The 25138-nt window shown below is 47.7% G+C and overlaps 2 protein-coding genes across 3 annotated transcripts in view; one reads left to right on the top strand and one right to left on the bottom strand.

Moving 5' to 3' along the window:
* Nucleotides 1-7164: 7164 nt before the first annotated feature.
* BID (BH3 interacting domain death agonist) lies at nucleotides 7165-16412 on the top strand. Its single transcript, XM_065682791.1, has 6 exons — nucleotides 7165-7180; nucleotides 8792-8860; nucleotides 10819-11011; nucleotides 12264-12409; nucleotides 14112-14315; nucleotides 15434-16412. Exons 2-6 carry the CDS (start codon nucleotides 8852-8854, stop codon nucleotides 15443-15445), a joined length of 564 nt encoding a protein of 187 aa, XP_065538863.1. The 5' UTR covers nucleotides 7165-7180; nucleotides 8792-8851; the 3' UTR covers nucleotides 15446-16412.
* A 193-nt stretch (nucleotides 16413-16605) lies between these two features.
* The window catches only part of BCL2L13 (BCL2 like 13), a 44411-nt gene continuing 35878 nt past the window's right edge, over nucleotides 16606-25138 (bottom strand). For both annotated transcript variants that reach the window (XM_065682769.1, XM_065682778.1), the window contains exon 7: nucleotides 16606-23289. In XM_065682769.1, the coding sequence (XP_065538841.1) occupies nucleotides 22477-23289 (813 nt within the window). In that variant the 3' untranslated portion in view covers nucleotides 16606-22476. The remainder of the gene's footprint in view (nucleotides 23290-25138) is intronic.

The following is a 25138-nucleotide window of genomic DNA, read 5'->3' as shown; positions in this document are numbered from 1 at the left end:
AACCAAGGGCAGAGAACACGGCTGTTAGTGGCCACCTGTGTCCATACAGCCATCATTTTGATTGCTCACAAAGGAAAGACAGATTTACATTCCTCTTTACTGTTGGCATGGGCTGTGAAATCATCCAAGTTGCAAGATGAAGTGGCATTCCTGATTTTCTGACTGATAGATGGTCTGTGCTCAGGCTGGCACCTAACAGTGGTACAGGCGTTAAAACTAAAATACGGAAGATGTTCTTGTCCTCTAGGTGGCATGGCAGTTACTGTATCCAGTCTCACTTTCTGAGGTCTTTTGGTTGGCAGCTCTTGTCAGAGCCTGCCAAGTGTCACCTGCATCTGCCACAGGCACTACTGGCCAAGTGATAAGAGGCTGTCCTCTCAGCTCTGAGGACTGAGCACTTTGCTGCTCAACTGTAAAGTTATGCAGAGTACAAGTGACCAGTGCTGATGCCCCAGCAGGGCATCTTCTAAATCTGGAAGCAAGACTTGCATTTCTCTGACTTGATGCTGTCACTTGCACATCAGTGGTGGCTGGAGTTTGTGCCAGTACCCCCCACTTACCAACATTACTGAGGAGCAACCTCCTTGCAATCTGTTTGGCCTTCCTTTGTAGTGTCAAAAGACTGGAACTGCAATTCTTCAGTCTTGGCTGTTTTCCAGTCATTTCCAAGAGGCAAATGGTAAGAACAGCTTGAATATGGCCTGTGAAATTACAGCATGGTTGCGTGGTAGCAGTTGGACTTGGGAATATAAAGCTAACCCAGTGAAGACCAGCAGTCTTCAAGGGTGATAATGCCTTTTCATCAGGGTTTGCCCCGCTTCCTTCTGCCAGATTCTTGGGAAAGACAGAGGTATTTTCTTAATGTTGAGGTGAGATGCAGGATGGGCATACCTGAAAGCAGTTAAGCTGTTCAGCACCAGAGGGGAAAAGCTAAACTTGGTTACGCATCCAAATAAACCACTGCCACTATGGCAGTCAAGATCCAAGTCTCACTCCTTCCTCTTAGCTGTGGCCATGCCCAAGATAGAGAGGTGTGCAAATTCCATTGGGGCCAGCTCTAGTTAAATGAATCTAAATCCCAGCTCCAGCCTTTGGGGCTGTTTGAACTGCAGGCTTTCTGCTCACTCATCTGCATCTGTAGGCTGGCTTCAGAAGAATGCTGAATAGTGTTGTCATGCTGCCTCCGTCACTGGTCTGATACAGAAACCACAGTAATAAAAAGTTCCTGCCTATATTTTTAAGACATACTAGTGATATGGTTGTGTTCAATTTTGAGCCAAATGAAAATAAAGGTTGATGAGTAAGTTGGATGTTTTTCTGGTAACAAGTCAAAGTACTGCCCTGATAACTAGAAGATTGCTGCAATTCATGTCATCATGAAGAATAATGATCTTGGGGAGCCAAAATCCCTAACTAAAAGGCCAATCAAAACCTCTTTAGAATTGTCTAACCAAGTTTTTCTTTCAAAAAGGAAAATAAAGCCACATCAAATGCACAGTGCAATATATTTCAAATTCAAAATTCACAGCTGAGTTACTTAGTGTCTAGGCTGAGAGGTTCACTCTGTGGTAAGGCAGCATAAAGAAACAAAGGTGAAAATGCCCTGGCTAAGCAGGTGGTCAGAGAAGCATCCATGGGTGTTGGGTCTTTGTGCTCTTTTTAGAGTTTCAGTGCCACTGAATACTGTTAGGAGCAGGGAGTATTCAGCATGTTTCAATGTATTTTTGCATCAAAGGTGTTAGGAGCAAACTACCTCTTTTTTTTTTTTTTACATGCTGGTAGCGGCACTATTTGCATCTTAAAGGAGAATGCAATCTGAAGCTGAAAGGAAGAGAAAGAAAAGCTGACAGCCTCAAGTGATCAGCAGTACTGCTTGAGAGTAGCTGGGAGGGTGGATTTAAGCAGTCTTGTGGTTCCTTACAAGCAAGGTATGAAGCAAATAAAATCACGAGTGACTGGGGGATGGGGTTTGCCCTCAGCCACATACCTGCTGGCATCTCACAGCTTTTTTGCTCATGGCTTCTCAGTTTTGATGTTTCTAAAATGAAGTTGTTGGTGTTGTAGCCTCCCTCTGAGGCAAATGTATGGAAAATGTCTGTAGTTTGGAAGCTGTGTTCCCTATGGTGGGGAAAGTCCTGAGAAACTCCAAGCCAATAGCTTTGGTATTAACCAGATAGCACCAAACCATGTCTTCCGTATCACATTAGAGGATCTATGATTCTATGATCTGTAGATGCACAGAGGGGCTTGTTCAGCCTATCCTTTACCTGTCTAATGTATGTCAATGTCTTTGTTCCCCATTGTCCTGCTTTTCTTTCTGAAGTCTGGAATCAAGTCCTACTTTTGGAGGACAGTGAGTCTCAGATGAGGCAAAATCTTGGGGCCTTCTAATCACTGTTACAGGCTGGCATATCGTTTGCATATGGTGATGAGGACAGGTTTTCTGTTGGTATGATGACATCCTGTTTATTCATCTTGCCATGTTCACAGATCAACAAGCTATCTTCCCTTTTCCTGTCTGTTTTGCCTCTCTCTCTTTGCAAAGCCTAAAGTGCATGTGCAGCTGCTGTGGGAGTATCAGGCTTTATCTGTAGCTAGGGAAATAGGAGGAAAAGCTCTGGTATCTGCTGGTAGTTGGGCTGTTTAGTTTCTCTTGGGTTCATGGTCTAGGAATTGAGTATGGCAGGGTGATGGGAATTCCTTTGGGGATTTTGGCTGTGTGATGTGGGATTTGCTTATACTGTTGGGACTTGAAGTGCTATGGATAGCATTCTGGCACAGCTTAGAACATCCTAAACCAAGGAACTTAAGTATGTGGTACTGTTTCCCTTCCTCACTTTCCAGTAATGGCTGGTTATGTAGAGCAGCTGTGCCTGAGGCAAGTTTTCAGGAAGACAGTGAAATAGAGTGGGTTTGGCTTGATACATGGGTTTAAAATGTCAGGTAATACCAGGTGCCTTGGTTTTCGTACCTCTCAAATGATGCCTGTTTTGTAAAGAGCTCTGAAGCTCAACAAGGAAATCTTTGCTCACAAGACAGGTAAGAGCCTCCAGGTCCAGGAAGGGACAAATAGGTACCACTTTATTTCTTCAATAATGATGTCATCCTGACTGCCAAATATGAAGTTCTTGGCTTTGAGCTGCTAGGCAGAGAAAGCAGTGCAGAGGTTGGAAGGGGTTTCCTTGTCAGTGACTGATGCTTTATTGCAGTTTCTGCTTTGAAGACTTTGAATTCACTCCTGACTCAAATGTGAGACGCAAAGACAAGTATCTTGACAACCTGCATAACAGCTCCATTGACTGATGGTGTGCCTGTGCAGGTGTTTGTATAGAATGTGACTCGGAATGCAGACAAGTTGTTGAATGAGTCAGTTGTATAGGTGTGTGGCTTTACTGGAAAGGTATGTTTTCCTAACCAGACAGTGTCTGATCCAGCTAAGAACAGTAACTCACAGGCTGAGCTGTGAGGAGAAGGTGAAGGATCTGAGGGGGAAGTGGTGGTAAGAAGAGGTATTATTCATAGGGTGGCTTGAGCTGGCTTAAAGATGTAACAGAAGCATGACAAAGGGAAAAAGGCTGTGTGGTGGCTTAGCTCTATTGCAGGGATTCTGGGACCTACTCCTGTTTATGGCAGCCTTAAGAGCTATTGAGAGTTCTCCCTAACAGGTAACAATATGCTATCAGGTGATTTTTGCTGCCATGTGGGGAGCTGCTGATGACCTGCTGGCTGTGCTTGGAGGTACACCAGAGGCCCATGCTGGTTTTAGAGCAGGTGAAGCCTTGTATACTTTGTAGCTGTACTGTTCCCATGTCTAGCTCCTCACCTGGGAAAATTAAATGTGTGCTTGCAGTGTCTGCTTTTGAAATCCATAGTATGTAGCAGTGGTACTGCAGGGAGGACCTGGTTCGTTCTGTCTTCAGCACAGCTATGGCCAGTGCTGTGTCTTTGCCCCAAGATGGCATGGCACCATCAGCAAGAGAGGAGTGCTAGACAGCGGACAGGACTCTTTCCTAACTTACCCCCCTCCCAGAACTGCAAGAGGTGGTTCAGTGGTGTGGGAGGAGATGCAGGTGAGGAAGAGACCCATGGAGTGCAAATTGTGTTGCAGTCCTGCCTCTCCCTCTCTTCTACCCTACAACCTTGCTGTGCCATCTCTCCTTAACACCTGGAGCTGGGGGTTTCTGACCTTGTCCTCTTGTGTTGCCACCCTTCACTAATGGGCCACAGCTGGGAACAGCTGCTCTACTGAGTTCTTTGTAAGATTTAAAGGCTAATACAACTTGGAGATTAGAGGAAGAAGATGGGACACCAGACCTGAAGGACCTGTATTGCTGGAGGAGAGCAGTACATAACCATCTCTCAGGATGTACTCAGCCTACTCTAAAAAGTCGTGATTGCCTTGGGGGAAGCCTCCACAGAATCAGTCTTGTGAAAACTGGTATGCGTGGGGTGGGATGGGGTCTGTCCTTCTGCACTGACAAGAGGCTGATAGATGTGCTTTGGCTGTAACTATGTTTACTTCACGTATGCCTTTCCACAGTCCCATATCCCAGCACAGTGTTGAGTTGGAATGGACAATGCCCCACGATGACTCTTTAGAGCTATTTAAGGGTCCTAAACTTGTGTTTAAACTGCCATCTGTGGGTTTTTTCCCTAAGGAAATGGAAAGAACCGATCCAAAAAACTGGTTGTAGCCTTATCTGCTTAACACTTTAAGGCATCTTGTGGTTTCTCAGAGGCAGCTGCTATCACATGAAACTTGCTGTGTAATGAGTGAATTGAAAGTGTGAAAAGGCATAATGAATTCAAATTAGTCAGTATTTCAATTTAAAAAGAAAAATTCATACTCCATTATATTTATTCTGAGACTTTCTAAGGCCCTAAAGCAACCTTAGCAAATGCTCTGGTTTCACTCTGAATCCGAATGCAAATGGTGTTTGTAACCTTTATCTCATGTTTTTTCATTCTCCAGCTAAAGATTCTTTTCACCCAATATGAAAAGACCTTTTCCATCCCCCAGAAAGGTCTTAATCTGATCTAAAGCTACCAGGTTTCTAAAGTCACTTGGAGTGGCTTCAGCATGATGATGACATTTGACTCTTTGGGGTTTGCTTTGTAGGGGCCAGGTTTTTTGGACTTCCATTAAGGAATTTTGCTTCTCAGAAGGCATGTTGTGATTACCCAAGCCTTTGCTTTGATGGAAAGTAATGACCTAAAACTACCCCTGCATTGTAGCAGGGAGCCATTTTGTGGTGTCAAAGAAATCCTTTTTCCTGTTCTCTGGCATGTTTCTGGCCACTCAAGCAGAACTTTATTGCCTGAGGGTTGGAACCTGTCAGGGACTTCCATTGCGTGGGTGGTGCTGCTCTGGTTCAGGGAATTCGCTTCATTATCATCATCAAGCCTCCCCGTCATAACTTTTTGCCATGTAAGTACTTTGGAGTGTGGTGGATTTTGTTCTTTTTTTTTGTCTTATCTCTGCTAATGTGCCCGAGAGGCCAAACTTGCAACTGATTTAAATTAATACCCATTTCTGTGGCCTTGCCCTAGGAGTGTCTGACATTACATAGAGCTGAGGTGATCCCCTGAGAGCAAGGGAAGTAATGCATGTATTGTAGGCCTCTTCCCCTTGCACTCCCATTAACAGTGCAGCAGGCACCCTGGCAGGGCAGGGGCTACACAGCCCCTTTCTGTCTGCATTGAGGCCGCTGTTGAGGTGTTTTACCTTTGCAGGGCACCCAGGGAGGATGTTTCTGCCAAAACCAGCATATAAGTCTCTGCCTGTCTTTGAAAAGCAGAAGTGCTCTCAAAACACAGTGTTTCAGTCTGTAGAGGTACCGACAGGCACCTTTCCTGCCCATTTCCAGGAACTAGTGTGAGGAACATGCACAGGCAGAGATAGGCTCCATCTGCTGTGTCCTGCCTCTGTAGGGCTAGCTATATGGGCATGCCTAGAACAGATCTGTGTCTTTTTGACTTGCATTTTCTGCTCTGGGAAGGAGAAGTTTGCCTCCCTTGCTTCCCATACTGGAGTGCTCTGTGCTGCTGCTTTTAAAGCAGAGAGTGGGGAAAAGACAATAGTGTGTTTCTTTCTGTTTGCCTCTTTCATGAGTGTTTGGACCAAACCGAATTAGTTTCCTAGCAGTGTGAAATAGTGACAAAAAATGCGGAGAATGTGGGGTTTAAAGCCATGTTTAAACGTTCTGAGCATTCCTTGGAAAGATGTGGCAGGTGACAGACTCCCTAAGCGAGTGTCTTGACTTTGGTTTCTATTCCGTCCTTTAGCTGTAAGATTTCACTGGTCCCTAGCACAGTTTGGCCAGGTTTGGGTGCCAGAGGCTGTGCTGTAGAGTGTTTTGTGAGTGAGAAATGTCTTTAGTGTTACGTCAGTTTCACCAGCACATCTGACCACTTGTGTACCACCTGCAGCTGTAGTGGCTTGTGGTGCATCCCACCTCTGCCAGGACTGTGGGAGGACATCTGACCCTCTGTGTACATAGTGTGGTGTGAATAGAGGATGGGGCAGCTTCTTGAGATGCGTTCAGCCTGTACTCATGTTGCAACGTCAGCTGGCTGTTCCCAGCCAAAATTAGCCAGCATGGGTTAATGTGACCACCTGTGGAGTGCTGGTGTGGTCGCACATGAAGCTTTTGGTCTTTCTGGTATAGGCTGGAGCTGGGTGGGGAATGGGTTTCAAGACAAATGGGATGTGGTCAGCAGAGGCCCAATACAACTTCAGGCTTCCTGTGGGCTAAGCCACGATGGTTCAGGAAGTGCCGTTTAACTCAGCAGGAATTAGTATCAGAGGATATCCATTGTTTACTAGGCGTAGCGTGCACACCTTGGTTTTGGGCTGAATTACTCTGAAAATGTCACGTATAAAACCGAAATACGTGCAAGTGGAGGCTTTGCCTGGCTTACAGGAATGTTGCTGATGTGGATGACTCCTGAGGAGCTTGCACAAAGCCAAACAGGTGTACTGCTAAAATCCCCACTTTACTCTTAATCTCAGGGGTTCTGTCTCAAGTTCTCCAACCTCAGTTAACACCTGTGTCTCCTCCAGCAAAACCAGGCCTGGGAGAAGGGGCACCCTGACCTGTTTCAGAGCACTGCCAAGTCCTGGAGGAGAGGACAGAGGGGACTCCACTCTTCCCCAGCCAGCACACCCTTTAGCACAGAGGTGAGTAGCAGCAACAGGGACCTGAATGGAACAGAGAAACACAAAGCAGCAAAAGCTAAGCGTAAGGCTGTGTTCTAGGAAGCTATTAGTCTGATCTTACAACTAAATGTAGAAGGAACTTGTGGCTAAGAGTCTGCCTGTGGGCTGTTGTGTGTTTAAACATACTTGAGATTGTGCGTTGGACTTATAAGAGCCTTTGAAAAGTCAAGAAGTTCATGGTCTCATGAAATTATTACTGTGGTTTCCTTCAGAGTTTGAATTCATTTGAGCTTTCACTTTCTCCTTTTTTTCCACCAGCACACTTATTTCATTGTAACAACCCCTCGCAAATGTGTCAAATAACTAGGATCATTCATCACTAGCCCAGGTCTCTCATAGCAGCCTGTCTGTTTGGGCCCCTTGGTGCTTTCACCCTGGTTTTGGTCAGAAGTTATATGGTCACAATAGCTGCATAGCAGTCAGGTTATTGCCCTTGGTGAAGAAGGCCTGGTCTATAGATGCTGCCCATTTAGCTAGAGTCCTGCCCAGCAACAATTGAAGCCAACTTGTACAAGGGACTTCTGTGTGCAGGTGTGGGACTGCTGCATCTAAGGCAGCAAATGCAAGGTTCATAAACATGATTGGTATCCTCCCTGCTGTGGCATTTGCTAAGTAGCCTTGTGTTACTGGCCCTTGCTGTGATGCTCTTGCTAGTGCCTTTCTTGCCCTGAGACTCCTTGTAACAGATGTGTGACTACTTGGGCTGCTGGTTTGACCCAGCCATCAGCTGTGCTTGGCTGGATGAGGAGGGAGCTCTGTGCTCCTACCAGCTCCCCTTTCTTTGCGGGTGAGGGAGGCCACCCTCTGCACCGTGTCCCTTCTCTCCCTGCATGCCTCTTCCCTTTGGTACTGCCCAGCCACAAGGCAGGTTGTCAGCTCTAAGCATGCACAATAGGGGCGGAAGAGCTTGTGACCTAAGTCCTGTTTTCTCCCTCCTTCCTAGCAGGCCTCCCTGGAGGCTCAGCAGAGTTGTGTTTGTGTAACTAGAAGCCATTGATGGCACTTGGTCCAGCCTTCCCAGTCCCTAGGTATTTCTTGGAGAAAATACTGAAATAAGCCTGAGTACATGCATGTATCCCTACATGGGGGTGAGGGAAGTGCACTTGAAGTGCTGCAGATGTGTAGCAATGTCAGCTGCGTGTTTCACTTCAGAATATACTGCTGTGAGCTGAGACTTGGCTGCTCTCAGGAGGTACTCAGGAACTCCTCTGTGATAACACTGCTCTACATTCCAGCCTCTGACACTATGAAGGATTGTCCCTCCCTTTCCCAGCACCACCTCTTGGCTTTAAAGCCCCATTTGTAGGTTATGTTGCACCACTGTCTCACATGTGGCTGTGGCAGGAAGAAGTTTCATGCCCATCATTGATGCGAATAGGGTCCTTCTTGCTGGGCCATTTGTGTTTTCCTCAGCCTTTTTTTATGGCTGCCAGTGTGTGATGGGCAGCTGTCCAGAAATATGGATATACACCACTAGAAAGGTCATTTTCCGTGAGACATGGCCAGACCCATGAGCACTGCTGCAAGATGTGGGGTTATGGGAAATTTCACCCTTTTCTTTCTGTTTTGCAGGGCAGGGACTTCTACTCTGAAGCAGAGGGTGAAAAGAGCTGTGCTGTCTCTGAATCCATCATGGAACAGGTTAGTTTCAAATGTGACTTGAGTCAATGGTTCTCTTGTGCACTTGTTCCAGGATACCTCAAAGGGTGTAAGTCCTGAAGTGATGGCTCATGTCCTTATCCTCAGAGTTCTTGCAGGAGCTCTGCCACTGCTCTGAATACAGACAAGTGGATGGAACCACTTAGTTTGCAAGCTGCGTCCTTGGGAGCAGTGTGATGCTCCTCCTTTTTAAACTGTAGGCTGGCAATGTAGTTATTTAGGAGACTACAATGTTTATGATAAAGATATAAACTACTAAAATGAATAAATTAATAGACACACCACTGATCAATTTATTGCATTTTTGTGCAATATTAAACAATTATGAAGTTACTATTTATCACACTTAATTACACTGAACTGCTATTGAAATGTTTATCGTGCTCCCCACCCCACCTAGTGTCGGGATACTACTGTAATGCTCCTTGCTCTGCTCTCCTATAAGCCTTTTGAGCACAAACCTGGTGACTAGTCCAGTGGCTTGTTCAGGGGAATTGCCACTGGTGCCCTGGTGAGCCTGGGTCACCATATGAGCTTCACTACTGTATGTAAACATCTATGCTCAGATCATGGAAGATGTGCCTTCTGTTGATCTTTGATCATACGCCTTATTTTCTGTTTGATTCTATTTCTGGACTTTTTGTTGTCTTTGCTCCTCCTTTTCTCTGGCCAGTCTCCTCTCAACCAAACAGCCCATCCTCAATTACCTTTTATGCGTTTGTCCCAGTTTTGCTGCTGTTGCCTAGGCAGTACAGGTCCTGGATGATATTCATATGGTTATGTAGCTAGAGGTGGCCTTGCAAGGTTCCGCTTCCCAAAAGATACCCAAAACTCCTTTTCAATTATCAAGCTCATCCTGACTGCGTTTATCACTCGCTGCAGTTGGCAAGACAAACCATTTTACTTTACCACTGATTCTCCTCCCTAGTTATATTTAAGCCTAAGCATTTTCTTATCTTATAGGCAGGCAGCCTGCATACCAGAGTAAGGATTTTTTTTTTTCCTCACTTTTTTTCCTGTGCTTACACAACATCCTGCTTTTAGATGTTTAAAGTTATTAGACAGTTGCCTGGTTGTGTACAGAGCCTTTAGTTGGCTGTGTGCCCCTGTGTTCCAGTGAGACCTCTTGCTCACATCAGTCTGCCTCAAGGACCTCCTCAAGCTAACTAATTTGGGCACTCTGTGCTGCCGTGCTTGAAGGCAGTGAGGTGTGTGGCTGTGAGGACAGCACGTGCCTGTACTGGGGAGGGGATGTGCAAGGGTAGGTGATACCAGACCCCAGTGATCTGCCATCTCACCATCACTACTCTTGTGAGCAGCTGCTTGGCTCTGTACAGGGACATGAATGGTTTTACTGTGGAACTAGTTGAGACCCTTTGGAAGAGGGAGAAGAAATGTGAACCTTGGGGTTTTTTTCAGCCTTATGCTATCTGTTATCTCTGTTTTCCACCCTGTTACTGGTAAGCTCTGATTACATTTAAATGGTGAGCTGCTCGCTTCGTTATGCACAGGAGGTAGAGTGCCCAATTATCAAAGGCAGGGGGAAAACATTCCAAACACAGATGTCTGAACAGGGAGAAGTGGGTAGCTAGTGCTGAGTACACATCTGCTTCAAAAGAGGAACTCTGATCAGGGCTTCTGTCATTGCCACAGCTGCAGATCTGAGGAGGAGGTGAGTTGAGTTTTCCAGCACTGGTTTGTAAGAGCAGAGCTATCCATCATTCACCATCAGGCAGTTCTGTGTGAGTGCATGTTCAGGAGCTGGTATGCATTTGCTGATGTCCTGTGGGCTCCCTAGCTAACGCTGCTCAGGATGCCCAAAGGAGGCCAGAGGGATGAGTTCAGGGTTGGCAAATGGGCTATGTGTAGACCTTTTGAGCAGGACTTTTCTTAGGCATGGGCATAACAGTGATTTTATTTTTTTTTTTCTTCTGTTTAAGATCAATGGATCTGTCCAGATGGAGCATGCACTGCTGTACACCTTCCTGGAGGTATCCCCTGACTGTAAGTTCAGGGAGCAACTGCATTCCCTGCAAAACAAGTGGTTTCTATGGCAGTGTGACTACTGCTATGATGATGCAGAACTTCAGACTGATGGCAATCAGAGCGGGCAAATGCAGAACGGTGAGCCAGGTGAGAGCTCTCTCCTCCATTCTACATGATCTCTGAAGGTGGTGGTGGCCTTTACCATTTTCCCATCTTTGCTGCTGATCAGTTTTGGAGGAGTGATGTTTTCCTCCTAGAGGAACTTCACAGTATGGCAGCTGGTGGTAGTATTGATTGGGAGTTTAACACTTTAGCTAAGACAATTAGTGCTTAGCACTTTATATCCACATGTGTTTCTAGAGCACGCATCACCCTGGGGTTTGTCTGTAGCATATCAGACAGTGCCACAAAGCTGGTACTAGTGATAGCTGTCCTCAAGGAACATGATATTAAGCAGTTAGGCCTCACGCTGCTCCTTGGACAATATCGGAATTAGGGCTAGAATTTTTGGAACAACTTTTGTCTGGTAGCGGGTGAGTCCCTTTCTGCTCTACCAGTGTGGTACAAACTGATGCTCAAATTGTTTCTGGTACCGTTCCTGCTTCACTAGTGACCTGCAGGATGACTGTTGCCCCCTGCCCACGATATGTCAGCTGGCACATTGACCTCAGCCTTAAGTGGGGTGAGGGGGAAATGCTAGAGTGAATATCCCTCCCTCATAAAAATCTGCATAGGTTTTGTGCCCCAGGTGACAATGGGGAGCTCTGCCTAAAGGGAATGGGATAAGGAGTAATGGCTTTTAACTAAAGGAGGATAGATTCAGATTAGATATAAGGAAGAAATTTTTTATGGTGAGGGTGATGAAACACTGACACAGGTTGCCCACAGAGGTGGTGGGAAACATTCGAGGTCAGGTTGGATGGGGCTTTGAGCACGCAAATCTAGTTGAAGAGATATATCCCTGCTTACTGCAGGGTGAGGTTGGGCTGGATAACTTTTAAAGGTCACTTGCAACCCAAACTATTTTATGAGATGGTGCTTAAAGAGACAGTAGTTACTTGGAAAAAAGCATGTGGTCTTTTCCCCTCTCTGGGCAGGGTGGTGGCTGTACCTGTCCTGTGCAGACTGTGGCTGGAGATGTTCTAACCCCTCCTATGGTGGTTTGGGGGCAGGGTGAGGCTGCACTCCACCTAAACTACAGATAAAAACCTGTTTGCACACTGTCTCTGGTAACTGAGTCAAGTGCACACAAGGAAGTTATAGAGAGTGTAACTGCTGTGAATGCACTATGATGGGGGGGTGGGAAGGAGGTTGTAGTGGAGATGGGCAAAAAGTTGGCCTGCACTGAACCTTGTCTGACTGCACCCTGTGAACTAAATCCTGCTGTATGTGTTGGCAGTGTTTGACCCTCGGGTACATGATGAAGTTGTCCGGCTCATTGCTGCTCAGCTCGCTGAGGCTGGAGACAAGTTTGATAAAGAAATCAAGGCAAGAGTAGTAAATGATCTAGTGCAGCACTTTCTGAATGAGAATCTCTCTCGAGAGGTGAGTGAAAAGCAGCCTGGCTAGCAGGTCCCCTTTTAGACGTGCATCCTTCCTGCTGTGACATGAAGAGTTTGCCAGCTTGTTGTTTCAGTCTTTCCTAGTTTGCTGGGGCAGTCATTGCCATCTTAAAATCCAGCCCAAACACTTGCCTTTGAAGCTTTGCTAGGGGTGATGCTGCATCCTGTGGCAGCTGTGACCCCGCAAATCGGGTTCTTTGGGCTCATTTTCTTTCTGCAGATGGTGAAATGGAGGTAGTGGTGGAGGAGGATTGACTTTCAGAGGTATTTTGTCCTCATTTTTGTTGGCCCAATGGCTTATCTTTTGAAAATCAACCATCTGGTTAAGGCTTCAGTATTTGTCCTTAAAGGCTTGTGACTTTGGTGCTGAGTCCCTCATGTTTGCTGCTCATTATGTGGGTAGAATTTGAGCAGCTTTAGTGCCAGAAGCTTGACTTGTGCTTCTCGGTGAACACTGGAAGGACAGCAAATATTGAGACCCTCTTCTGGTGCCATAACTGTTTAGCTCAGGGGCTGTCCGTGTTGGGAGCAGCAGTGGGCTTTGGCCTGGGATGGTGACCTGCTAAGGAGGCTTCTGTAGGTGGCAGCTCCACTCTGTGATGCAGTTGCTCTTCCACTAATAGATGTGATCTAGTCCCTGGCCCAGCATCTTCTGTGGCTCACTGCTCTGCAAGGGAAATTGCTTGAGGTCCCTTGTGTTAGACATCCCTCTATTATTTTTAAAGATGGGGTCCACAACTGGATCAAGAGTCACAATTTGTTTCTGCAGAGCTATTTGGCATCTTCAAGGTAACTCTGGCTTTGTTGCTTGTATGGCTTTCTCTGCCTGTCATGAGGTTTCCTATGCTCTACAAGTTCATGCTGTGTTTGAACTGAGGGTCCACCTTCTTGCTGAAAAGTCAGGTTTTAATGACTTAAAACAATCTGCTGTGTGTGGTTTTGGTTTGGGGTTTGTTTTCTTGTGTGTGCACAATGAGTGTTTTCTACTAGGGTTTATCACCTGCACAGACTAATTACAGCACAGTCTGACCATGCCCCACTCCTGCTGTCTTGTTCTCCACCCAACTGTTTCAGGCCCTCAAATATGCTGTCTAACCTTTTAGTCTTTGATAAGGCTGAGACAAACTGAACTTCTGACCAGGTGGACCTTGCTTTTCCACATATGTAGTGTAGTTAACTGCGTACATAAGCATACTGTCCCTCTTGGGAAACTGATCTTGGGCAAGGCAGTGTTTGTTGCATGCTTAGACACCTTCTCTAGTTCCCCCCTGTATGAAGGCTTTTCTGTGAAACTTGCATTGCCTTCTTGCCAATCCCCATCTTAGCTTGTACCTCCTAATCTTCACTGTTGAAGGTGGGCTACCCTTTCCCAGGAGCCCCAGGATTCCTGTGCCACTTCAGGTCTTGGCAGACCAGGTACAAACCCTGGGGAGGAGGGGGGCTGCTGCACCCAGAGTGTTTAAGGTGCCATCCGAGTTTTCCAGTGGTACGTGTGTTGTGTCCGTTTCTTTTTGTCTTGGGTCAGAGATGGTCATCCTTATTGCGGTCCAGGATGTGCGACAGGCAGGTGGCTGTGCCTGGGAGAAGGGGAGCAGCATCCTGTGGGGTGCCGGAACAAACACATTAGTTATCAGCACGGTGCTGGCAGGCTCACTGAGACCCCTTTCTCCCTTCCTTCCATGCAGGAGATAACCCGGCATATGTCAGAGGCAGTGGAAGGACTTGTACGAGCCATCCCCTCAGACATGGAGCAGGAGAAAGCCATGTTGGTGCTAGCAATGGTCTTAACTAAAAAAATTGCCAATACAATGCCCTCCCTTCTGCATCGTGTCTTCAACACCACGGTGAACTACATCAGCCAGCAGTTTCACAACTACATTGCCAGAATGGTGAGTGCTGAGAATGGCAGTCCCTGTGTGCTGAAGGGGGAATGCTTGAGGGGGGTCATGTCACAGCTTCTGTTTGCCCCACTCACAGCAACCGATGAACAGAGGGGTAGAGAAAAGAGATGTGATTGCTCCTCTCCTCCCTGCAGTCTCTTCAGGGAGCTATGTCCTTCAGACGCAGGTTAATCATGCCTGCAGGGAAGGAAAGCCTGACCACAAACATGGTGGCTGCATTTCCCAAATGTCTTGGGCCCAAGGTCTCTGCTTTTGGCCTTCCTAGAGCTTGGCACAAGCGCATGGGGAAGGGAATTGCCGCTGAGAAAAGAGCACCAACAGAGGAACACTGACAAATGGCAGCTCCCTTCTGGTTCTCTGTTGGAGCCACAGCATAGGTGGGAGGCTGAACAGCCAGCAGTCCAGCCAGGATGGAGGCTAGAGCATTTGGCCCCAGGTTCAGTAACTAACCTACCAGGGGAAGGGAGAGGGCGTGTGTATGAAGACACACTAAGACTATACAGTACTTGAAAGCAGTCAGGGCTGTGGTCCTGCCACCCTGGGGAGCAGTGGTGACCCAGCTGTGGGGTACTGCAGGTCTGTGGGACACGCCTGCGCTGCAGCCTTGCTATAGTGTTGACAGAAACCTGCAGAGGGGCCCAGCTCACCCTGTGTCGTGAGACCAGGGAGCTGCCTGCTCTACAGGTCTTTGCCAAGCACAGTGTCACATGAGGTGTCACTGAGCACTGTCCTCAGCTTAGTTCAAGGGTGCTGAGTTATCACAGGGACCAGTCACTAGTGTCATTCTGGCCCTCATGCTGCCTTACTTGGAGTGCTGGGCAGGGAGGGCAGGCAAAGGGCTGCCGGCCGTCCACCACTCCAATGTAGTTGCATCAGGAGGGGAACAGAGGTGGGCACCAGGAGCTGTTCCCCTGGGACTGATAGCCCCATTAGCACAGGCAGGGGGTCTGAGGGGTGGTGGCAGCACAGCAGGGGGCAGAGGTGAGCACAGTTGGTGGTGCTGGGGCCGTGCAGGAGCTGCCTGGCTCCTCAGGCGGGTGACTGGGCACAGGATGGCTCTCCAGCTACTCTGCTGTTAACACTGATCCTGTTCTGTCTTCCCCTAGATGCGTGAGTGAGCTCTCCAGCCCTCCATGTGGAGAATGTGCATTCCTGAAGACTTCTTACTTCTTCATGTATGCCAGTCATTTTCTGCTCTTACATAAGATACAGCTGTGAAAGGAAAGGCAGAGCTTCAGTAGGTAGGCTTTTGTAGAGTAGCAGAGCACTGATGGTAGCGCCAGCTCTGCCGTGCCTGTAAGGACTAGTGCTTGCCCTCTCTCATCTTAAAATAGGGTGTTTTCTTTTATTTCTTAGCAGTAGCAGACTTCATGCAGACCCTGGCTTGTGCCTCTGGAGGAAATGCTGTGGGCACAGAGCCTGCCCTCTCAGTAGTAAACAAACTACTGAGCTAATCAGCTGTGGCATTTTCCTTAGTTGTTCTCTTCCCAAGCCTGCTCCTGGTGCTGCAGCTGAGTCATGAGTGTTAACTGTTCCCAGGAAGGCCTCAGGCTGTAGAAGGGGCGATTGATCAGTACAGGCCATGGAGGGGGTGGAAAAACAGTCGGGTGTGGCTCAGTGGGGAGCTGCCAGCAAGAGGGAGCAACCCTAAAGGGAGGTGTTGGGCCAGGGAAGGCTGAAGTAAAGGTACTTCTGTATCAATCACCATAAACCTATGCTTGCTTGAAAATCAAATGAGAAACTAAAGGGGGAGGGGGTAGGTACAGGGCAAATTCTGCTGGGGAATGCAATCTGGATATGCTTGAGGAAAGGTGTTTAGCTTTAGCAGATCCTGCTATAAACAGAAAGAAGGTATCAGCCTTGGGTCAGGAAGAATCAGTGGCATCTCTTGTGAGCGTACTGCAGTCACATCTCAGGTTCAACAAACTTGGACTCAGGTTGTCTGATACGTACCTGTCATCACACACATGGTGGCAAAGGCTTCACCTGTGATCCAGCTGCCTCAAATTTTGTAATGTTGTAAATATTTTGTAGGGGTTTTAAGTTAAATAAAATTGTCAGTTCTCGTGGCAGTACAGCGCTTCATTTCAGTTTCCACCTGGATTTATTTTCAGTGGTGCTAGTCTTTTGTGCAAGTACTCATGGCATTTCTCATTTACTGCTGCTTGTGGTGGAACTCTGCTTCTGGCCTTGTGTAAGAAAACCACCATTTTTCTTCCTTCTGGTGCCTGCACTGGAGCAGGGAGGGGGGAAGAAAAGCACAGAAGTAGTTTACACATGGTTTTTGAAAACTGTACCATTTATTAAAGTGCAACCGGGGGGGCATGGTCTTACAGCAGTGTCCCATTAGCAGAGGGAAAAAATGCACATACCCCTTCACTTAAACTGAATGTAGAGCAATGAAGCTGGAAAGAACTATTAAAGGTGGAAACACTTTTATTAACCAAATGGCACAAGAAGCTTTAGCCAGTTTTCCCCAAGAGGGCTGCACTTGCATATAAGGAGGAACAATATGACCAGTTCCTTGGATAATGGGTGACTTATGGAGCAGTCAGGGTCTCTTCTCCCCAGGCAGGCCCTCTCCAGAATAGAATCTGACATCCCTGCAAGTCCATGACTATGCTTACACCCAGAAGCCTAGCAGAAGATAGATAGCCCCTAACATGCATGCTTCAGAGTCAGTCCCATTAGTCTTTGCTACTTAACAAAGCAAGTGGCATAGTTTTGGTCGGAGTGGGTTTTAGCTTTACACTCAAATAAAAGCTTGTACTGTAAGTTAAAAATGGGGACAGGCCCCCTAAATGTATAGCAGTACGATGCATCCTCTGCAGCTTGTTCTGTCCAAACCAGTAGTGCTCCTTCCCTCCCCTGCAGATACTGCAGGGAGATCAGAAGCAGCTTCCACTGGAAGCTAACTGTAGCTCCCTCACTTCTACAGTGTAACCATAGGCCTCTTTCTTGGAGGAAGCCAGGCAGCCTACCTAAGAGACCAAGAGAGGGGCAGCTCCATGTAGGAAAAAAGTGATAAAGTGATTTAACTTAAGGAGGTGCACCTGGGCCATGTGGTGGTGTGGTTCCCCCGCGCTTAACCTACCTGGCCTGGTGCTGTTCCTGTACCCCAGCTGAGCACACTATTCAGGGTAGGTCACTTCAGCAGCCACACACACACCGAGTGCTACTGCCCAGAGCCAGCCCTGCAGCCTCTGCTCTATATGGGCCCAAGAGGCAAAGAGTGATGGCTTAAATCTTATACCACCCCCACCCTTCTTTTTAATAGCAATAGAGAGCTTGCACTTTGAAGCACAGGTATGTACATGGAGTCAAAGCAATACTGTTCTCATAGCTTTCCCAGTGCTCAAATTAAGCAGACTAAGCCAAATTAAAGTCATGCACAGCTGCTGCCTTCACTAGGCACAGGAGATAATGTGTTACCTCTCCATGTTTCACTGGGAACCACTTTATCCTGTTGTGCAGCCTGCTGGAGTAGACACAACTGCTGTTGTATGTGTCTGCTCATGGTGTGGAGTAGACGCATACAGGTGACTTGGCCTGCGGCATGTTTCATGCCTGACATGAGACATGCTGAAGACCTGGCACAGCAGCTGGGCTGTGGTCACCCCTCCACGCACCCCCCAGCAGCAGAATCAAGTAGCTCTGTAGCATGAGCTTGCTCGGGTCAGTGAGTGAGAGGTGATGCTGCCAGAAGCACTCCTAGGTTTTGTGCCAGAATAGCAAGATCTCCTCACTAGGGCTTTGCTAGTGCTGCCGTACTGCTGGAGCTGAAATTACATGTCGGGGAGGGTTATAACTCCAGCTTATTTTGTTTACTACAAGCCTTAAACTGAAAAAAGAACAAGCTTATGAACCTCAGTTTGTCCAGTACTAATCAGATTTTACATTGGTGGCCATTAGAAAGCATTGCTTAGTGTAAAACACAGTCTAAAGCATTAACCTCACTGCAGTCAGAGCCATGTGGAAAGGAACGACCTAGGATTCTGGCAGCAGAACTTGCCCTGTGAAGGAGCACTTGCAATGAATGACAGCTTTCATCAGCCCCAGCTATGATGAGAACTCAAGCCCTCACAAGCAGCAAGGCTGGAGTCTTGTAGTAGTAACTTGCTCTCCAGAAGGCAGGTTAGGAAAGAAACAGCCAACTGCAACCACCACAACAAGAGGCACTTCATCTCCAACCAGAGTTTAAACTGGTGTCCAACCCAGGTGCACAGACTGCTGCATTGCTGGCGCAGTGCTAGGAGCTGGTGACTCCCAGCAGAATGGACAGAAGGCTGCAGCAGAAGTGGTTCTGTCTTGGCTCTGGCCTGGTCCATTGGGCCAGAGTTAGTGGTTTAGATCTAAGTTACCATCAGCATTTTCCAGCAACCAAATCGCTACCCTGAGAACTCCTACTTGGTGTCCACTCTGCCTGAAGGGAACCGAAACCTGACATTTCCAAGCTGCCTCTCTGTGTGCCCAGCAGTATTCCCGTTTTGCTGTAGTTGAGCAGCTTGGCCCTGCTGCACCAACTACAGCCCTGCAGCATGGAGCTGCTGCCACTCAGCAAATTTAGATACTCTGGGCTCTGTGGACAGTGGCTCTGTGCCTGCAGCTTGGGCTGTTGTGCAACAGGATTCTGGGCTTCAGCCTTTGCTCCCAGCCTGTTGTTCAGAGACACTTGCTGAGGGAAGCCCTTGCCCAGCTCCCAGCAGCAGCACCCAAATGAGCACAGCTTAGAGTTAAGCACAACTGAATTTAAGTGGCACTATCTCTTGAAAGCCTTTTCCTTAGCAGCTCCTTCTTTAGCACTGCAGTTCCTTAAGTATTTACCACTTTTTTCATAGATCCAGTCCTCTGCTGTTTCAGCATCTCAGCTTTAGGGTGTGCTGCAGACAGGGATAAAGTGAAGAAAGAATGGGTCTAAGGTAGATATTTTGTTAAGGTACAGGCCACTCAAGGACAGGTATTGAGGCACTTTTGGGAAGGGGATAAGCAACACAAGTGAGAGTAATTCTATATGCCCTTTTGTAAGTGTAAGTGTAGAGCTACTGCCTTTCCTCTTCAGCTGCAAGGGAGCCACTGAAGAGAAGTTGTTTCACACAGCTCGGGGTAATTGGACCCTGCAGTTTAGGATTACTTCAGTATACTTGAAGACGGGGGGAAAGAAGAAAACCCCTTCCTTTATCTAATCCACACCTATAACAGAGCAAGCAGCCTGGCTCTCATGTCTTTAAGAGCGCTGTCATTTGAGCTTTTGTGACTTCCACAGGGCCTGTCCCAGCTCTGACCACAGGGATCCAAATTCAGTAGCTTTCAAGTCCGTAACTGAGCTCCTTTTGTCAATGGATTGTTCCCAGAGGAAAGAGATAGAAACTTTATCATGTGTAACTGTGTGGTCTGTGGAAGAGAGGAAGAAGAGGGTACAAAAATTCTTGCCAACTTGTCAAATCTACAAGACCCTAGAACAAGAAGAATATAAAGAAAGGACCAAGTAGTCAAACTGCACAGTGCAGCCAATGCTCCACTAAATCTAGTGGCAGGCTTTTGCACCACCAAGAAAACATGTAACAGAACAAAGGAATTTCTTTTCCTTACTGCTGCTGCCACCTCATCCTCCTGTGTGTGTAGAAGAATGTACTTTTCATTTAATGTCCTGCTGGACACCTTAGGCCAACAAACTAGGGATGTCTTCTCTACCCAGTGTGGCTTTATCCTCCTCAGTCCTGTCCCCATCTCCCACTCTACTACTGATAACTGCAGAGAGAAGGGCTAAACCACCACCATCCCTGCTTCCCCTTGGTCTGTACACAAGTTGTCTGGCGTGGCCACAAAATCTATCTCTGCTTCAACACATACATAGGTACTTCTGTGTAACCCGCTGCGTGGCTACACATGGGGATGTCCCAAGTGCAGGTGCAGCATCTTCTGTAAGGAGAGGCTGAGTTAGGTCGGGTCAAGAACAACCCTTCTCCCAACACCATGAACAAAGCATCAGGAGAGGGGCAGCCTACCCTGATGCAGGGGTCACGAAGCAGGCCTTGCCACACAGGAACAAGCAGGTGCCCTCACAGACTGTGTCAGCTGTAGATATGCACTGTTGGGACACGTGAAATGGAGCAAACCTGTAAACACTGTGCCTGTACGTGACGAAAGGAACACGAAGACGCCTCTCCCTGGAAGGTCCCGAGGGGCTGGGATGGCAGACACCAGAATTGGTGGCATGAGGAGGTCCCAGAGACCCGTTCTGGGCACGCAGCGCAGCAATGGGAATACCAGCAGGATACCAGGAAACGGCAAGAAAGAGTTAATTCTGCTTTGCAACGTAATAAAGGGCTTCTTTTTCTGTTAAGGCTGACCTGATATCATTTGTATGTGGATAAAGAGCAATCAGTGATCAACAGTAGCATTCAGAGCCCCAGAGCTCCCGAGTTCAGTCCGCAGCAGCAGTACACACGCAACAAACCCTCCTCTTAATATTCAACTTCACTCACACTTTCCAAAATCCTGTGAGTTTTCAAAAAATATCCACTCTCATCAAAGCTTAAACACCAAAATTTCCCCAGAATCTGCCAGGTTCTGACTTCCCAGCATCCCGGCATACAGGGGGAGATAGGAAAATATAGCAACAATATCCTAAAATACAGAATGTGCTAAAATCTCTCCATTCTCAGCTCACTTAAGAAACAGGCTCAGTAGGAGATGTACTCTAGAGAAGGTTATGCAGAATGAAGTACCTTGTCTTTGTGCTCATGAAGAGTCAGGTTCCTGTAAGCCCGAGGCCCCTCTCTCCTACCTCCACCTGGCCCCAGTGCCAGCACAAGCCCTCAGAGCTGTGCTGCTGCTTTGGCCAGCAGAGCCCAAGGTCTGGCGCGCAGAGCTGCAGCACGGACAGGGACACAGACACAGACGCGCAGAGAGGAACCTGTAAGGTGCATCCAACGTAACTAATGCGTATGGCAGTACTTATTTCCCTCCATGCACACCGGAAGTGTGGTGCCTGCTTTTTGCCAAAGTAACTCCCTCATCATTTGAGAACCTGTAAGTTCAGTCAACCACAGGTTCAGCGTTGCAAAGAAAATCACACTGAACACGACTCAGGTCAGCTCAGGAACAAGCAGACAGAAGAGATGTTTAATGCTGTTTTGCTGAGTTACCAGAATCCATTGCCTTATGTACCTAGGATTCTGTCACAGCCAAGACCAAGTTAGGACTAAATACACCGTGCTTAACCTGGGAAAGACAGTACAGACTGCAGCATGGTACAGGACAGCAGAGCCTTTAACCTTTGAATTGCAGAGGCCTTGCTTCCACATTGTTTTGTATCTTGGCTGAACATACCCCGGTGTCACAGTTCTGATCAGAATGGCACTGTGTCCAGCATGAATTCTGCACCTCTGGTAACTCGTGGAGCTAATGGATTCTCAAACCAGCAAAGAGCAGCGTCCCTCCTGGGCAGCCAAAGCGTGTCCTGCACCTCTCCCCCAGGAACACCCAGATGCTCAGAGATAATACAGCTATCGAGAGGCAGCATCGTCACAGGATGGGGCTCCAGTAAATGTGAGTGGCCAAAACCGCTGTGAGCAAAGAGGTAAGAATAAGCACTGTCCCACTGGGGCTTCGGAGGAACCTGCGAGGTTACGAGGAGCAGTGCTGTACCTGAGAGGAAGCCGAGACAAAAGGGAGACCAGCCTCTCGCTACAGGACTCAGGTTGGCTAATGTTTGTTTGGGAGGGGGGCTCAGGGGCACGACAAGACAGCACAGCTGCAATAGCGGTCAGTCTGAGAAGCCACAAACTGCAGGGGTTGGCAGCAGCTGGCTCTCCCCTTCCCCTGGGGATTCTCTGTTCCAGTTCCTAGAGTACGAGCGCCCCTTTCTTCAGCACCTGCAGTTCTTACATTTGCAGAATTTATTGTTGTTTTTTAAAAATACCCCTGTACTTTAATCACGAAAAACCAGTCCCCGCCCCAAATCTACTAAAAACTTGATTGTCCATAGCTGGAGGCTTACTGAACCACCTCACCCCATCACCAGTAAGTTACTCAAACGTCCAGTTAAACAGCAGGCAGCTCAACCTTTAGGTAACGCAACTACAAAAATGGGATCGTGCTCTCTTCTCTCTTCCCCCTCCTCCTCCTCTTCCTCACGAGAGCCCCCTTACTTTTTCCTAAGCGCCAGCGCTACTCCAACTGCTACAGCTAGTATGGCCACCGCAGCAGCCCCACCGTACAGCAGTATAGATTTCCCTTCCGGCAGTAGGATAGGCTTCTCCTCTGCAGCAGAGGGTTTCTCTTCCATTTCTTCCAATCGGCCCTCTTTCCCTACTTTTTTTTCCCCTGGAAGCAGTATTTTCTCAGGTTCTGGGGCAGCCTTTTCTTCTGTTGGGGTTAACTTTGGGACAGGTTTACTTAGTACGGGGGTTTCAGGTTCAACAAGCTCTTCAGCTGCTTTTCCCTTTTCCTCCTGTTTTGCACGCAACAGTGCAGAGGGATGTGCTTTTTCAGCAGCAGCAATTGCAGCTGGAGGTTTTACCTCCTGTGAAGGAGCAGGGGGTTCTGGAAACACTGCCTGCACTGTCTGTGCAGCACCAGCTGCCACCACTGCCTCCTCAATCCCCTCCGGAATCTCTTCCTTCTCCACGTGAACTATATCTGAGTTGGAAGAGTTGTTCTCACTCCTCTCTTCACCCCCGCCGTTGCTGTCCAGGCTTTTGACTTCTTCAGGATCCATGGCCACTTGCTGCCAGGACTCGGGTCCCAGGGAGACCGGCAGGCTCTCTGTGTGCCAGCTCTGGCTCGCTGACAGGGACACGGGCAGGCTCTCCGACTGCCACGACGTGGTCACCGTGGGGGACTCCGGGGGGCTCACCTGTCCCGAGTTGTCACTGGTCAGGATGTAGATGTCATTGCTGTCCTCCGCGATGAGCCCGGGGTACTCTTCCTCTTCGGATTCCAAAGTAAAGACCGTCCCCTGTGAATGAAAAGGAGGACATAGCATATGAGCGATGGCTTCAGCACTGCCTCCCCTGTACGGGAAGGAACAGGATACCTGGAAACTCAGTGGGGCTGAAGGAAAGATGAGAGGGCTTCTCAGCAGCAGCGGCTGTCTGACCTATATGTTAGAAGAGATTATGAAACCCAGCTGGCCTTGCCAGCGAATGGGACCACTTGTAAGAGCTTTGCTGAGAGCTCCTCCTCCCCTGACATTACCGCATCGCTGAGTACATCACCAAAACATACCATGTGGGCATTATTAACCAGAGAGCAAGATGATACCAAAGTCTGAAACCAAACAGAACAAAGAAAGCAAACACAAGTACACGAGCCCAACTGAATACTACTCCCTTCTCCAACCTACGCAGGTGCTCTGTACTGCCTGTTCATTTGCGTCTAACAGCATTTCTCTTACGTTAGTTATATCACATTTCCAGTGCTACCTGAAGCCTGTATTTCTACTTTGCAGTAACAAGCTGGAATCTACATTAATTCTAGTATTTTACTACAAATTTAGCTATTCTTATGGGAGTTCCTTGTCCAGAACTGCCATCCTGACTTCAGCAACTTAAAACCAGCAATGAGCAGTCTCCTTCCAATGGTTTCCCATTTCAAGACACCTCCTTGGTTGTTACACAACGACTGGATCCAGTCAGTGATGTGTGTCAGGAACTCATCCAAGTTAAACACACACATTCCTTACTTTGCTGACCATGATCAGTGTCCAGCCTGGCCCACTGAGATGCCCCCAGTGTGAGAATCATAGAATAGAATCATAGAATGCAGATAAGGAGTGAAGCAAGGCCAGCAACGGCACTGATGCCTAAAGAGCTAGACTGATACCAGTGCCCTGCTTAGAGAGCAGAAGGACAATGCATTTCAGCTTTGGTAACTCCCAAATATCACTTAGTCCCTGACATGCAAGGAGTTCAAGGCCTACAAGTCAATGGTTTCTAACTTGGAGTAGCCATAAAGCAGCAATGCACTTTTCTCTGAGGGAAGCTGAAGAGGACTCCCCTCGTACACGGGTGTACTCCGCACAGATACACTGCAACTCCTCACTTCCCAAGGAGGAGAAAGGATCTCCATACACGCAAAAAAAAACCCCAAACCACCTCAGAAGGAGTTGGCAGGCACAGGAGAGACAGCCCAGGCACTGCCCTCATGGGCAGTAGCTGCAGTGAGAGCAACTGAAGCAGAAGGGGACCCCTGGCAAAAGCACCAACCTGACACTTGTGAGAGCTGTGCAACTTAGGCAGTAACACTGCAATATTTCACAGTGGAAACTATCACTGCGCCGATAAACTGTGTGAAAAGGCATCAGCGGAGACTGAGCTGAGTATGGGACCGAGGTTTCTCTATCCACTCTCCCCAAACATCTCACCACACCATTTTGCAAAACTTGATGGGCCCATTCGTGGACTTTCCTACAACAATGGGAGCTGTAGTACAGCATAGCACTGGGAACATAAGGATTTCATCATGTTGTTTTAGGGGTGGGATGTAAATCTCATTTCAGTCCATGGAATTTTGGAAGGTATTTGTGCATGAGCAAAGGAATCATAGAATCACAGAATGGTTTGGATTGTAAGGGATCTTAAAGATCATAAAAGGAACTTTTTTTCATCAGTTCCTTTAAATTGCTTGGCTGTGGGAAACATCATCCAGTTCAGTAACATGTTCAGAAACTCTCAAGAGAAATGATGCGCAGAGTTCCTCAGGGGAAGGGTTAAAAGCTATCAAGCACTCACTAGCTACTAAAAAGATCACCACAAAGTCTTGATCCAGAATGAAATCAAAATTAATAAAGCATTACATTTGTGACA

The sequence above is a fragment of the Lathamus discolor genome, chromosome 1 (assembly GCF_037157495.1).
Source record: "Lathamus discolor isolate bLatDis1 chromosome 1, bLatDis1.hap1, whole genome shotgun sequence".
Taxonomy (NCBI): Eukaryota; Metazoa; Chordata; class Aves; order Psittaciformes; family Psittacidae; genus Lathamus; species Lathamus discolor.
Note: the sequence above shows the minus strand (reverse complement) of the source record. Positions and strands in the feature narration are given on the sequence as shown.

Bases quoted from the DNA above. Each gene is read 5' to 3' on its own strand.
- BID (XM_065682791.1), top strand. The intron at 11,012-12,263 runs GTGAGAGCTCTC...ATGTGTTGGCAG, and splicing joins AATGCAGAACGGTGAGCCAG to TGTTTGACCCTCGGGTACAT. The intron at 12,410-14,111 runs GTGAGTGAAAAG...CCTTCCATGCAG, and splicing joins ATGAGAATCTCTCTCGAGAG to GAGATAACCCGGCATATGTC.